General features: G+C 35.4%; 1 protein-coding gene across 1 annotated transcript; it reads right to left on the bottom strand.

The window, feature by feature from the left end:
• Positions 1 to 432: 432 nt before the first annotated feature.
• Positions 433 to 14,497, bottom strand: LOC125076184 (glycerol kinase-like). The gene is made up of 8 exons (XM_047688196.1): positions 14,106 to 14,497; positions 12,554 to 12,727; positions 11,100 to 11,247; positions 10,411 to 10,562; positions 5,939 to 6,187; positions 4,870 to 5,039; positions 4,265 to 4,400; positions 433 to 3,740 (listed from the first exon to the last, which is right to left on the bottom strand). Exons 1-8 carry the CDS (start codon positions 14,346 to 14,348, stop codon positions 3,468 to 3,470), a joined length of 1,545 nt encoding a protein of 514 aa, XP_047544152.1. The 5' UTR covers positions 14,349 to 14,497; the 3' UTR covers positions 433 to 3,467.
• Between the last annotated feature and the right edge of the window lie 1,491 nt (positions 14,498 to 15,988).

The raw sequence follows: 15,988 nt of genomic DNA, 5'->3' as shown, positions 1-15,988 counted from the left end.
GCTTTCTATTTACACACACTAACTATTCTTAGTGTAGTAATACTTAATATGTGTTTATAAATAATAAATCTCATGCTTGGCGTTGAAGACAAGCGTAGCGATAAAACCAGCATGTATTTGACGAAAAACTGCCACATATGTGTCCACCAAAACGCATTAGCGTGGTGGAATAAGCCTCAATCCTCACTCTTCTTTGTTCTCCTTGGCTCTTCTCACTGACTCACCCTTCAAACCGGAACACAACAATATTAAACATAACTGCTTGGCAGTAGAGTGGCTGGTACCTACCCAGGCGAGCTTGCACAAAGCCCTACCGTCGGGTAATTCAAAGGGTTCATGTTCTGAAGCTGTACGAGCTTACCACTAACCTAGTGGTGATGGCATGTATGGGTAAAATGAAACAAATGATTGCATAGTATATATTTATTCGTGTATAAGTTTGTTAACAAAATAAATTTTATTACAATTAGTCTGGAATGGTGATGTTCCATTATTAATCGATTATATTCGATGCTTTTAACGATCAACTATGCTAAAATATATATACTAACAATGACTAAAAACCCTACACTACATTGCACATGTACAACTTTAGTATATTCTACTTGTTACTTTTTATTTTAATCCTTGGATCAAGGACTGGTATTGTCGGACACACTCGGTATCAAAATATCTGTCAATTTATATTCTTTGAATGAAAGTGACAGGAATTATACCATAAAATGGCAACACAATAGCGATTAAATGAATTCCTTTATGTAGAAAAATTAAATAACTATAGTTTTGAACTTGATTGCGAGTGTTAACAACTAGACTACAGACAGACCTGCGTCAACTAAGCAAAATGAAAGCGAGTACAATTTAAAATATACTTTAAGGGACAGCCACACTTGGCGTCAAGCGTATGTACCAGCGGCTTAACAGATATAAAAACTTACATATTTTATTCAAATTAGGTAATAATTACAAACTACTAATGAGTAAAATTGTTAAAGTTAAAAAAAATAAAAATCTCGAAAACATAATGAAATAAAAACAGCCAACCTATAATTCAATCAACAAAAAATATTTTCATAAAATTTAAATTAAAAACCGAATAAGGAATTTTAATCGTTGTATTTTGTCTTAAATAAAATTATTTTTTTATTAGTTTTCAATGTATTGAACGAGTTCATCCACATTTAACGACCATAAATCAAAGTGGACCAAGCATACTTCCCTGCGGCACACCCTTAGGATTTAGTTTAAGTTCCGATCGATGATCGACTTAAGTAGGTAAGGTTCCATAGGTATCTTTTCGAGTCGATCAATATTTATAGTAGTTACTTTTCTATGTAACAAATATTTTTTAAATATCGAATGCCTACAAAATTCTGAATATCATAAATAAGTTAAAAATTAAAAAAAAAATTGATTAAAAAACACACATAGGGCTCTTGAGTATATACCTCTCTATTGAGTTTGTGAAATAAATTAATTAATTTAAATTACATGAGGTAAAAGGAGAAATTCTCTGTTACATAACAAATGATCAAAGGACTTTAAGGACTATAAGTCAATAAATATAAAAAAAAGGATTTTTCACGTGACCAAAGAAAGAAAAACGGTAAAAGTTGCTTCGGCTCGAATTGAATGCACTTTGCTAAGCCTAGTGATAAAATGGTTTTCAATTAAATGGTTTATGGTTACATCCAAGAGACGTTAAGGCAGAATCGCGAACAGACGGGTTTCTAAACATATTGTATATTAACACATTCGAAGTCATCGCACGATTTACAAAAGCACACTAATTTCCCAAAGCGCCACATCTAGCACAATAATTAAAATTTGTGCACATTTGTGATAAATTTCTACGTGCAGCGCGAAGACTGATGTTCGTGATAAATTATAAAATAACGATATTCATCGTGTGTTTTTCCCTTAGCCATAAAAAAAAACGATTACCTAATAATATAAAAAGCAACGATATATTTTTACAATAATGTAATCAAGGGATTGAATATTTTTATTTAACCTAGTAATTTAAACATTTTTTTTATTTATATTTCTGCTTAGGCATATGTAACACTTATTATTTGTAATCATAACTATTGATATTATAAAATAATAAATGTTAATGATTCGTTGTTCGTTATATAATTTCATTACGAGTCGATATAAAATGTACACTTACAGTACAACATTTGTCTTTTCCAAATACTATACAAGTATGACGTCAACTGACACTTGTAAGTATACAATAATAATAATAATATATTTATTTATGCCTCCCTAAAAAAACAGGACCATGTCACAATATAAGTTTAATATGTAATAATAAGGAACAGCTTACATTGAGTGCATGTGCGGAGCTGGTGTCGCATGGATAGGGACCAGTATTACAGAACACTAGATCCTCAACCCTCGTAATAGTATTATTCTGGTCAAAATTAATGTAAAGACGATATTAATGATGATGATCATGAGAATTAAATATATTTTTTCAACTGTGTAATGTGCCATGTGTGTGTTTTATTAAAACAATAAGGCTTCTTTGTTTTCGCTAGGCTAAGCTCTCTAGGTTTGACGAGAATGTTTTGGAGCATATTCCACATGAATACATATGTAGCAGAATTTAAGTTAAGTTGGACACATGTTTCCTCTCATGCTTTTCACCGCCGAGCGCGAGATGAATTATAATCACAAAAGTTACACGTGAAAATTCAATAGCGCTGGGTAATATAATATAATAACTTGAAATAAAATTATTTCATTTAATTATTTTGCGAACTGTACATATTTCAAAAGAACCTAAACAGTGTACACGTTATATACAATACAGCATTTGAAACATGTACATGATAATATAAATGTTTTACACATTTAATATGTATATGATTTTAAATTACTGTACATTATTTACTAGTCTTACAAGAAAAAGAAATGGAAATATACAGAGAGTTTCCTTAATGTCTGTTTTATAATTCGGAAGGTATGAAATGGTTGTATAATTTATTCTGATACGATCTTCAAAATAATTACAAATTAAATTATAAATCCAGTGATAATTTTGGTATATTTATTTTTTAATATTAGAAACATTTAATGTATTCTACATTAGACGCCTAACGCTATGCGTGAAATAAACTTCAGTATTTTAATAACTTCAATATGTCATACGATAAAAGCTATGTATCTATCATAATATCTACCATTTTTACATTTTTTAAATTTCTGAGTCCATTAAACATATCAAGCTTTACGATTTGACTAACTGTTATTTTTATGAAATTGGCAGTTAAAGCAGGATGAAAATTCGTTGAATTATAATTTCCCTTTAGGTTTGTATAAATGTAATAAAAAATATTTTGTATAAAATCATTTCCAATCACAATTCGTGTATATACATTTGTGGATAGCATTTAATTCAGCCTTTGTGTGATATTTGTCCTGATCGATGTATATTTATTAAATTTGTACCTTAACACTCAGTTTTGCTCCCACCCCAATGATCTCTCTACCGCCATTTTCCACTGTTTATATCTCATATCCCTCTCATCGTCACTTATCTTTGGCATGTAGGTGATGCCAGTGGACATAGCGATCTGCGATGCCATTCTGTTGCTGTCCAGGCCCCAGTAGGCGACTAGGGCAGCGCCCAGAGCAGTGCTCTCAGTGAAACCTGCTTTGATAACGTTAATGCCTATCAAGTCAGACTGCATTTGCATTACCAGCGCGTTGGAAGTCATACCGCCATCGACCTGAAATTTAAAACATTACTTATAAATTGCCTATAATATTAACTAATAGATATATTCGACATTTTTTTATATTATATATATTTTTTCTTTTTTTTATCATTTTTGAATCGTCAATAGCGCAACGGTTTACGAACGCCTAGCGATGTAAACATTTCTTAAACACTACATTTTTAAAATATTTCTCTGTGGTCAATTCAATAGTAAACGTAAAAACTTACATTGGTTCATACAGAAAAATACTCTGACCTGAGAAGAACTATTGAAGGAACTCAACGTCTCTTTGGGCAAATGACCATGGGAAAAATAAGATTTATTTAGTGGTAGCTTTATGCGATGCTGTATAAGAAAAAAAAACGTAAACAAAATTAAAGTAAATTGTTATCAACAAACTTCAATTCTAACTGAACTTATGTTCACTATTTGACAATTAAATTAAATCAAAACAAAACCTATCATAGTTTCGAAATCCTTTTAAATAAACGCGACTTTTCGCGTGAGACCCACTAAGTATATAAATAAATTACCTTAAGCAACTGCAAAGGTATACCGCAGTCTTCGTTCATCGCATCCAATATGTCTCTCACTTGAAAGCAAACGGCTTCTAAAGCGGCTTTAACGATGTGATTTGAATGCGTATCTTCCGTTATACCGCATATTACACTGAAATAGTCATAAGATCGACTTATTATTATGAATATTTGTCATTACAAAATCAGATCAAAGTATTTAAGTAATCAATTATTAACTTTATGAATATTCTGTCACACAGAAATTATTACAGAATTTGTTCCTTGTTAGGTGACCTGTATGACAAACTACCAGCCTGTCCTAACTTTAGATCATCCGGTACCTTGGGTAAAAGTAACATAATAATTAATTGTGTTAATATTATGTACATTCATCGTTGTGTGTGTGCGTGCGTTCGTGCGTATGTACGTGTGTTCGTGCGCGTGTATGTGAGAGGTGTTTAGATGCGTATAAGTGTCCCACGTGAAATCGTAACAAACTAACCCATTCTACCATTTTAATATTAGCTTGAATTATTTATTAATCCGCATTTAATTCTTAGTAAGAATATTGATTAATAAGTTTACTTTGTAGTAAGAACAATTTATTTCTAAGTCCTTACCCCCTGGCGTCTTGTCTCCAATAAGGAGCGTACAGTCCACTAAATGCCGGAACGAAAACAACACTGCCATTCTCTGTTGCTTTCTCCGCTATTTGTTGAGAGTCGTTAGCACTGTCCAACAGTCCGATGTTGTCTCGGAGCCAGCCCAGAGCAGCACCGGCGATCGCAACCTGGAAATGACAATTTATTTATTTATTTGTGATTACCAACATGACATACAGTAATCATTTAAAAACTGAGCCGGATTCAGATTATGTTAATAATTATCCTAATAAATATGATTCAAATCATCCTTATAATTATAATTGGTGAATATGTAAGAATATCATGAATGAAGTCAGTGTTATATGTCCTGTGTTAATTAAATCACTTCACATAGATTATTCGTCTCGTGCTAGAAGAAAACATCGAGAAGAAATGTGCACTACGCAGCAGTCGAATAATATGGTAGAGAGTTGTCTTTTCCATACATACATAAACATATAATATAGACAATCGGTCATATACATTATCAAAAAAGTATTGAGTTTATAAACCCACACCAATAACTGGATGGACGGTGTATTTGTTACGTAGATATAATTCTCAAAATAATTCTACTCCTAATTAATATCAAGATTTATTCAGTAACTATTTTTAATTAATATTTGTATATTTAAGCACTTAATGTTATCAATTCTTATGTTAATAAGTATATTTTATTTATAATGGTATACGCATATATAATAAGTTTACCGGAAAATATAATCAAGTTACCATCTAAATTGGTTAAAAATTGTTTTAAGACAAAATTAATCAATAATACTTTTTGTATAAACTCTTGGTTTTAGGCTCTGGTTCTATGTTGAATAAAGAAATTTGAGTTTTGAGTTATGAGTGCCCACCCAGACGGGCTTGCACGAAGCCCTACCACACAGAAAACATTGCACAACAGGAGAATAGACCTAGCCCAGCAGTGGCGTTTATGGGCTGTTATTTGGATTCAATCAACTACTAATTGTTGAAAGAAAAACAACAAAAAATCGCTTAAAGAACAAGGAGTAAAGTAAAAAAGTTTAAATACACTAACCGATCCCTCTAAAGCGTAACAAGGAGGGTTTTCACTCCCCAACTGGTACGCCACTGTAGTCAGCAAGCCCCGGTTTGAATTGACGCGAATGTCGCCGGTGTTGTAGAGGACGAAACAACCGGTTCCGTACGTGGCCTTCGCTTGCCCCTGCTGTAGACACATCTGCCCGACTAGGGCAGCTTGTTGATCACCGAGACAGCCGGATATCGGTACGCCACGGATTGGTCCATCAGATATGTAGCCGTATATCTGTAAATTAATGATAAATATAATAATAAAAATATGAACCGAGATATCCCAGTGGTTAGTGGTTAGAACGCGTACATCTTAACTGATGACTGCAGGTTCAAACCCAGGCAAGCACCACTGAATTTTCATGTGCTTAATATGTGTTTATAATTCATCTCGTGCTCGGCGGTGAAGGAAAACATCGTGACGAAACCTGCATGTGTCTAATTTCTACGAAATTCTGCCACATGTGAATCCACCAACCCACATGAGCAGTGTGGTGGAATATGCTCAAAACCTTTTCAGAGTGAGAGGAGGCTTTAGCCCAGCAGTGGGAAATTTACAGGCTGTTAATGTAAAAAAAAATTATAAATAATTAACGACTGACAATTAATTTATAAGCTGTCACCCAAGACGGTCACTGACCCGTGTAGGGTAACAAATTTATGCTAGTCCCTTGTGTTAATAATTCATAAAAAAATCTGTAGTATTTTATACTTTCGTTTTTTTCTTAAATACATAACATTATCGAATATATATTGAGTGAATATATATCGAATATATATTAAGTGGTAGTGCCACACTGCATACCTTCGGGTTGCAGCCGAATGGGCCGGCACGCCCGGGGAAGTACCACTCTCTCACTTAAAATCGGCGTGAAGTGGTAGCTATGTTACCGCGTTTCGTCTGGTATGTGAGAGTCCCGGAGGCCCGATACCCCCCCCCCCCTTAAACATGATGGTTGTGCAGAATTTGGTTACATTACCCCAGGAGGGTACCATCAGCGACTGCGGTGGAGAATCCCTCTCTGGGCATCCATGCTCAGGACATACACCACCTGAGCAGGGATGCCCAGGCTGCCCTCCGAATTCTGGGGGGGGCAATTTTGCGCTCGCCACTGTTCGGGGTAAGCGGAGCAGGCATCATAAGGCAACCCCTACCACCCTCACTGTGGACTTCTGCAACATAAGGGGACTCAACTCGAACTTGAACGCCGTCCACTTTCACCTTGAGACGGCGAAGCCGGCCTTGCTCTTTCTTACCGAGACTCAGATATCTTCTCCTGCCGATACGACTTTTCTTTCCTACCCCGGGTATAAATTGGAACATTCCTTTGTACCACGAGCTGGGGTGTGCGTTTACGTCAGAGATGATATCTGCTCTCGACGCCTCGGCAGCCTTGAAGGACAGGACCTATCAATTATCTGGCTGCGTGTAGATTGTGACGACCATCCGCGAATCTACGCTTGCCTTTATAGGTCCCATAGCGGTAATGCCGAAACCGACCGACTGGTTGAGCACGTCCAAATGGCTACAGATTCCGTACTGCAGCAGATCCCATCCGCAGAGATCGTTATTCTTGGCGATTTTAATGCCCACCATGCCGAATGGCTTGGATCGCGCACTACCGATCATGCGGGTAGATCTGTTCTCGACTTCGCTTTAGCATATGATTTGACACAACTAGTCCCCTCGCCAACGCGAATACCAGACGTGGAGGATCATACACCTTCCCTGTTGGACCTTCTGCTGACTTCCCATCCGGATGGCTACCAGCTTATCGTCGAACCCCCTCTGGGCTCGTCGGACCACTGTCTCGTCCGAAGTACAGTGCCGGTTGCGCGTTACTCACGACCTCGTTTCGTGGGCTGCCGCCGAGTGTGGCACTACAGGTCAGCAGATTGGGATGGGATGCGGTCCTTCTTTGCATCCTACCCATGGGGGCAGGTTTGTTTCTCGCCGGATGATCCGAGTGTTGTTGCTGACTCTGTTGCCGATGTGGTACTTCAGGGTATGGAACTATTCATTCCGTATTCTGCGGTCCCCATCGGTGGCAAGTCCCAGCCCTGGTTTGGTCGTTTCTGCAAAACGGCTTCACGCAGAAAATGGGAACGCTACCAAGACTGGGCTAACGCATCAGCGTCTCGTGATGTAAATACCAGCGCAATCAGAAAGGAATATAACTCTGCCTCTAGGTCCTTCAAAAACGTGATTGCTAAGGCGAAGACGGAGTACATTGGCAGAATTGGCGAGAGACTGGTGCGCCTCCCTTCAGGAACACGTGCGTTCTGGTCTCTCGCCAAGGCTGTCTTAGGGAATTTCTGTCAGCCTTCCTTACCATCTCTGCACAAGGACGGTGAGTCATTGGCCCATACAGCGAAGGAGAAGGCTGATCTTTTAGGCTCTCTCTTCGCAGCGAACTCGACTCTGGATGACCGAGGAAAGTCACCACCAACAATCCCGCGGTGTGATACCACGATGCCGGAGGTTAAATTCCGGCAAAGTGCTGTTCGTAAAGCACTTCTTTCCTTGGATATTCATAAGTCGAGTGGACCCGATGGCATCCCTCCAATCGTGCTACGGACTTGTGCTCCCGAGTTGGCGCCGGTCTTAACGCGTCTTTTCCGGCAATCCTATGCATTCGGCGTCGTCCCGAACTCCTGGAAGACTGCTTTGGTGCATCCGATCCCTAAAAAGGGCAACCGCTCAGACCCGTCCAATTATAGGCCTATAGCCATCACCTCCTTGTTCTCCAAGGTAATGGAGTCCATTATAAACTGCCAGCTCCTGCGGTACCTAGAGGAGAACCAGCTGATTAGCGACCGCCAGTACGGTTTCCGTCGGGGTCGCTCAGCCGGTGATCTTCTAGTTTACCTTACTCATAGATGGGCGGAAGCAGTTGAGAGCAAAGGGGAGGCATTAGCAGCCAGTCTGGACATAGCGAAGGCCTTCGATCGCGTGTGGCACAAAGCGCTTCTTTCGAAGCTTCCTTCCTATGGGCTTCCCGGGAAATTATGCAATTGGATTACGAGTTTTTTGGCAGATCGGAGCATCAAGGTCGTTGTCGACGGTGCATGCTCTGACTTAAAATTCGTCAATGCTGGTGTTCCACAAGGCTGCGTTCTATCACCCACTCTGTTTCTTCTGCATATCAATGACTTGTTGCAAATCAGTAACATTCATTGCTATGCAGACGACAGCACCGTAGACACCTCATACACCGGCCGTGCTAATATTTCTCGGGAAAACGTCGAAGAAAACCGGAACAAACTTGTATCTGAAATCGAGTCTTCGTTAAACAAAGTCTCGAACTGGGGTCGGCTAAACCTAGTTCACTTCAACCCCAAAAAGACGCAAGTTTGCGCGTTAACTGCTAAAAAAACACCATTTGTCGTATCTCCACGATTCGAGAACATTCCGTTAGCCGCTACAGCTAGTATCGGAATACTTGGCGTTGATGTTTCGAGTCTCGTTCAGTTCCGCGGTCAATTGGAAGGCAAAGCCAAATTGGCATCAAAAAAGCTTGGTGTGCTCAGCAAGGCAAGACAGTATTTCACGTCGGCCCATCGTCTAAGACTATACAAGGCGCAAATTCGGCCTCACATGGAATACTGCTCTCACCTCTGGGCGGGTGCTCCCCAGTACCAGCTCCTTCCATTTGACCGTATCCAACGTAGAGCGGCTCGAATTATCGACGATCAAGCCCTTTCCGATCTGCTTGATCCTTTGGCTTTGCGTAGAGATGTTGGATCGCTCTGCATCTTCTACAGAATTTATCACGGGGAATGTTCCGAGGAATTGTTCGAATTAATCCCGGCTGCTGAATTTCACCTTCGGACATCTCGTCAAAATTCCAAATATCACCCGCACCACCTAGATGTCCGTAAATCCACAACAGCGCGATTTTTAAGACATTTTCTGCCTCGCACAACCACTCTGTGGAACCAGCTTTCGCCGGCGGTTTTTCCGAACCGATACGACTTGGGAACCTTCAAGAAAAGAGCGTACTCTTTCCTGAAAGGCCGGCAACGCACCTGCAAGCCCCCCGGTGTTGCAGATGTCCATGGGCGGTGGTAGTCACTTTCCGTCAGGTGAGCCTCCTGCTCGTTTGCCACCTTATGACATAAAAAAAAAAAAAAAAAAAAAAAAAAAGAGAAGGAAATATGTGAATTACTTTAAATTTATGGTGGCATTAGGCCCAGTTTTATTGGAGCGAATAATAGTCTCATCAGGTCAAAAATTGTTTCGCAATATTACATAATATAAATTACATCATTTCATCAGTTTTAGAGTTCGTCGGTTTATTCCGGAAGACGGAAGAAGAAGGTTATATGTGAAAACAGTACTCAACGGAAGTTTCTTAGCATAGCAGATTCTAAGTTCAATGTGTTCACATATAACTTTACAATATTAAATGAATTAACTAAACAGTATAAAGCAAGTATTTGTTATAACATCCTTACTTCGGAGCTCGACTTAATTTCTGGTAGGACCGATTTTGGCACTTCGAAAAATTTCATTAAAAGAGGATCCCAGGTTAAATTTTCAATGTTCATGAGCATAGTTCGTGAGGCATTCGTGACATCCGTGATATGCTTGCCGCCATTAACGCCACCTGTGGGGAATTATTATGTTATGTAAGCATGGTTCAAGAACAGGATACAGACGTCGGTCGTCTAGCAGCAAAATGGGTAGATTACAGTACGTTGATTGAATATACTTTATTCAAGTAGGCTTTTACAAGCATTTTTCAGAACTATGTTAAAATTAGAGTTACCAGCGGTTGCAAAGGCGGCCTATACCAAGCAGTACGTACATAACAAATATTTACTTAAAAAATGTTATCATATTGAAATTTAAAAAAAAAAAAAAATAAATAAAATAATAATACTCAATACTAAACTGAAGCATTAAAGACTCTACAAAGATTCTTCACTACTGCGAAGAAGTGTCTTTACTACTGTAAAGTGAATCATTTATTAGGAACTGAATTTTTTTTAACTATAATTCACTAATGTACTGTAACACAAAATAAACACATGGTAATACAGTGACACTAGATTTAAACTCAGATTTTCAAATACAATCCAAATACTCCATCCATCAAGCCTTCTCACTGACGTGATATTCACTGTACAAAATATTATTTCACCTGTTAAATTCCATATGATCCAGGTATCGACAGTTCCGAAGCAGCAGGATCCCTTCTTCATGGCCTGTTTAACAGCGTCCACATTGTCGCTCAACCATCTCAGTTTCACAGCGCTGAAGTACGGTGACATGGGCAGACCGCATAGTGGCTACAATCATTTAACAAGTTAAAATAGCAAATAAATAAAAATTAAATTAAGTAAATATAATTTAAAAAAATAATAGTTAAAAAACAAACTACTAGAACTACTTCTAGAGCTCCTAACTCAACATTATAGTTTTTATAGATGTCCTACAATATGCAATTTATTATGTTTTATTTGTGTTTGACTAAATATAAATATATATATTTATAACGAAATATTTGCAAAGATAAAATTATTACTAGATCATAGAGTAACTATCTTACTCTATGGTCTAGTAATTTTATTTTAACATTCTGATACCAAGAGCTAATACTGAAAATTAGAGGAAATTATTTTAATTATATATAATATTTTTCGTTATTTATATATGGATAATAGCATCGAGGATATTATCATCACCACATGATTGTGATAGACGTAATAAAACAATTGCCATCATTATAAAATGAGTACATTCAATTGTGTGTAATCTATTTTAATCTTTATAGGAGACTGCTTAGCATCTGTAATATAAATTTGACCTTGTGGTTGTATTATTCGCTTCACTTCATTATATAATTGAAAATAAATTTATTCAATAATTTTATATATAAATATATTTACAATAGCCAGGTAGTATAGACTTGTCAGTAGTTAAACATGTTAGGAATTATTTGTTTTGCTTTTGGATAGTAATTGTTGACATTATCAGTTTTTATATTATAGTCAGTCAACCTGGCAAATGGCCTGCCATTAAAATCGGCACTGTAAAATATATTATTTATCCCATACATGTACTACAATGAGGTACTATGTCACTTGTAATTACACTGGCAAACACACCCTTCGAAGCGAAACACAAGAATACTAAGTCTGATGAGTGGTTGCTACCTAACTATCCATAGCCTTCTGACCTGTATGTAAGCCAATGGTAGCGCTTCTGAAATGTACCTCGTAGACAATTTTACTAAAGCAAAACTAGGCATGTAGGCATATAAATAGTGAGTTGTTTCTGGTAACAGCAGCAGTAGCTTTATATTGAATTAACCCATTAAGGGTTAAGCCTAAATATTCTGATTTCTTTATTAATTTATATATCATAAGACATTGATATTAAGACATTATTGTTCATTAATAAATATATCTCAATAATATAATAGTAAAAAAAATACAAATGTAAAATAATATTTCAATGATCTACTGTAGTATTATAACATAAAATAAATATAAAATATAATTAAATATACATATATATTATAGAACATTGTCGAATTTGGAAATACAACGATATGATTCTCAATTATTTGAAAAATATAAAATATTTACTAGCCTTTAAGTAATTTTTATTTCTCGTCTTGTTAGGCACCAAATCCAGTAGTTTGTCTATTGTGGATGAAGTTCTCATATCCAGCCATACAATGGCATTATGAAGTGGTTTCCCGGTATACCTATCCCAGACAATTGTAGTCTCCCTTTGATTGGTTACACCCACAGCGATTATATCCTGCAAATGAAATTGAATGTATTTGTAGTTGCATTGTTTTGTATATGTGTGTGTGGAAGATTTTTTATCCTAATTATTATATAATACAAGTTTATTGTGTAAAGTTTAAAATAAAATCATAGTTAAATAAATGAATTTTGCAAAAACTAGTGTATTACCAAAGTAAATATTACTTTTTACTTTAATGGCAATATAAGTTACGTGATTAAGTTTTTATTGTAACACATCACTACATAGTATAAAACAAAGTTGCTTCCCACCATCTTTTTGTCCCTATGTATGCTTAGATCTTTAAAACCATGCAAGGGACTTTAATATGTTTTTTTTTTATTTGATAAAGTGATACAAGAGGAAGATTTATATGCATAATACATATATAATATAGTAGATAATACTGTCAATTTTGCAGATTTCCCATGTGATGTCGTAAATAAACACATTTTTTGAAATTACATTGCAAATGCTGGCTAAACTCTATGAGACAAATCAAAATAATATACACTTTACAGTATATGGTACACCTTAAAAAGTGTACAAAAACGTCTGCAATAGGGTATATCTATCTCTTAGGGATAACCAAAAATAAACATTTTTTAAACTTTACTTTTTATGAGAAATAATGACTTATTTATAGAGTAATTTCAAACAATACAGTATTAATTCTTATCCAATTAAGTGCTTTAAATACATTGTAAATTTAATGTACATCAATATGGCCCTTGACAGCATGTAATTTAAATATTTTTGAAGATATTATAGATTTAAAATGCAGGGGCATAGCGGTTTGTATGGTCTAATGAAAAAAAAATTGTGAAAATAAAATAAAGACATTCTGTAGTCCAAACCATAACCGAGTAAACTGTGATAGGTTACTAGTATTAACTCTACTAAGTAATGAAAATCATAAGAAAATATAGTAATTCGGCTCGCAAAACATGTACTGTAGATTAACATACATTACAATATATTACAATGTTATATAATTTAAAATTAATGACAGATTATAAAAAATCTCAATACATATTATTATGTGAATCTTTCATTCAACAACTTGCTTGTATCATATTTAAAAATATGCATGTTAAGATTAATTATTATAAATATTATTAAAAAACAAGCAATCTAGCTCTATAAGAAGTTTTCCATTACTTATCAACCATTTACTATTTAAACAGTATAAAATAAAAACTTTTTGAAAACAATGAAAATGTAGACCTTTGTCAATCAATATACAAAAATTATAAATAAAGTAATTATAAATGATAAATGCAGAGTGGCTTTTAGTTAACAATTTACTTATTTGATATTTAATTACTTAAAAAATGATGCCTCGGTAAATTAATATATATTTTTTATCGTACGTGTATATTTATAGTACCTTCGGTTTTCCGCCTAAGGCCACGAGTTTCTCCACAGCTTTTGTTATGCAAGTGATAACCACTTCCAAGATCGCGTTGGGATCCTGTTCGACCCATCCTTCTTGGGGAAAACATTGTTCCAACTCCTTCTGATGCACCGCCACCACCTCACATGAGTTAGCTTTAAATATAATAAATCTCGCACTCGAGGTTCCTTCATCAATTGCTCCGATTAAAGGACCGAATTTACCATATTCTGCCATTTTCAATATGCTAACAACATACACAGAATAAACTACTTTCTAATAAATGTCTTATCTAATTGCACTTTGATCGGTAAAGCTAAGTTAAATAAACAACATGGTTAAAATATTTATCAAGTTTTTCACAGCCAATGAAGTGACATTGAAAATTGAAATTAAAACTGGAGGTTTTCCTGTTTGTTTTGACATTTTAAGAATGTTGCCTATTGAGAATATTAAAAATCGTCTGAACAATATTGTTTATACAATATTTAACGTTACCGTTATAAGTTTGACTATCTATTTGAAAAATGATGTCACTTACATGGAATAATTACATCATCAGACTCTCCAATAACATAATAATTTTATAAACGACAACTACTAGAGTTGCCATCATTCAAATTATTAGCGGCAAACTCAAAATATTTAATTTGTTATATAATTAAAGGAACTTAAATAAGTTACCGTATCAATTAAAAGCAATGATATGTAAAATTAATAATATATATTTTTTAAACATATTTTTTACTCTCAAACTGGAGACTAATAATCATATTAGTTTCTTATTAGTATCTTTCTAATCATAGAAAGGTATAATTGGTTTTCTACAAACAATTATGTATATACGATAGCATCAAGACTTAATACGTTACAAAATATGTAAATAATTTTACTCTCGAGCAAAGCTTCTAGATTTTAACCGATTGAAAGAATGGATTAGGTTAGAAAATTCAGACATCCGTAAAGTATCAAATTCATTTTCTCTATATTTTTTTAACATTTCGTTAGGTTATGACGGTTGCTATAGTATACACTATTTGCAATAGCAAATTACGTATTTTGTATATTGTTTGTAATCGACTGGCAGGAATTGTATAATTGTATTGTATATAATAAATGCAGCTAGGTTATATATTAGTTTTGACTTTTTAATTTGATTGAAAAATAAGGAACTTGGCTAATACTATGCTAATTATTTCCAATTCAATGTATTAATAAATCATAGATTGAATACATTTATATCTACAGTTTACGATTCAAAGAGCCTGACTGATATGTCTGAAGGGATTTATCCCTACATACTTACATTGGTCTAAAAGTCTTAATTATGTTCAACTGCTGGTTACAGTATGATTCTAAATCATTATAATAATGCGAGTTAATATAAATCAGTAAATTTTCATCAGATTTATTGTTTAATATGGCGTAAGCATCCACCAACCCGCATTGGAGCAGCGTGGTGGAATATGCTCCAAACCTTCTCCTCAAAGGGAGAGGAGGCCTTAGCCTAGCAATGGGAAATTATCATCTTCGATGAAGTTGACTCGTCATTAAATAAACGAAAAACAATAAGCGGAACTGTTGTAGATTCCACTTCAGTATATTTTCGTAAAACTCGAGATGATAATAAATTGAAGCTGAAAATAAAACTTTTTTCATAACATGGGTAAAAGGACTGGCAAATTAGCCGCCTGATGGTAAGTGCCCATAGTCATTGGCACCGTAAGAAATATTAATTATTCCTTACATCGCCAATGTGCCACCAACCTAGGGGAACTACGATATGATGGCCATAATTATGTCCTGCGACCCTTCCATATCATAGTACCTTAGTATTTCTCCGAAAACGAAACGCTTTAATTGATAGCGTGTTCAAC

Source organism: Vanessa atalanta, chromosome Z (genome assembly GCF_905147765.1).
Source record: "Vanessa atalanta chromosome Z, ilVanAtal1.2, whole genome shotgun sequence".
NCBI classification, from domain to species: Eukaryota; Metazoa; Arthropoda; class Insecta; order Lepidoptera; family Nymphalidae; genus Vanessa; species Vanessa atalanta.
The sequence above is the reverse complement of the archived record's forward strand: the minus strand, read 5'-3'. Positions and strand labels throughout refer to the sequence as shown.

Excerpts from the sequence above, each read along its gene's own strand:
- LOC125076184 (XM_047688196.1), bottom strand. The coding sequence starts at position 14,348 with ATGGCAGAATATGGTAAATTCGGTCCTTTAATCGGAGCAATTGATGAA. Across the intron at positions 5,040-5,938 it reads GTTACGCTTTAGAGGGATCG|GTTGCGATCGCCGGTGCTGC; the intron begins GTTAGTGTATTT and ends TGTCATTTCCAG. Across the intron at positions 3,741-4,264 it reads TACCTTTGCAGTTGCTTAAG|GTCGATGGCGGTATGACTTC; the intron begins GTAATTTATTTA and ends TTTAAATTTCAG.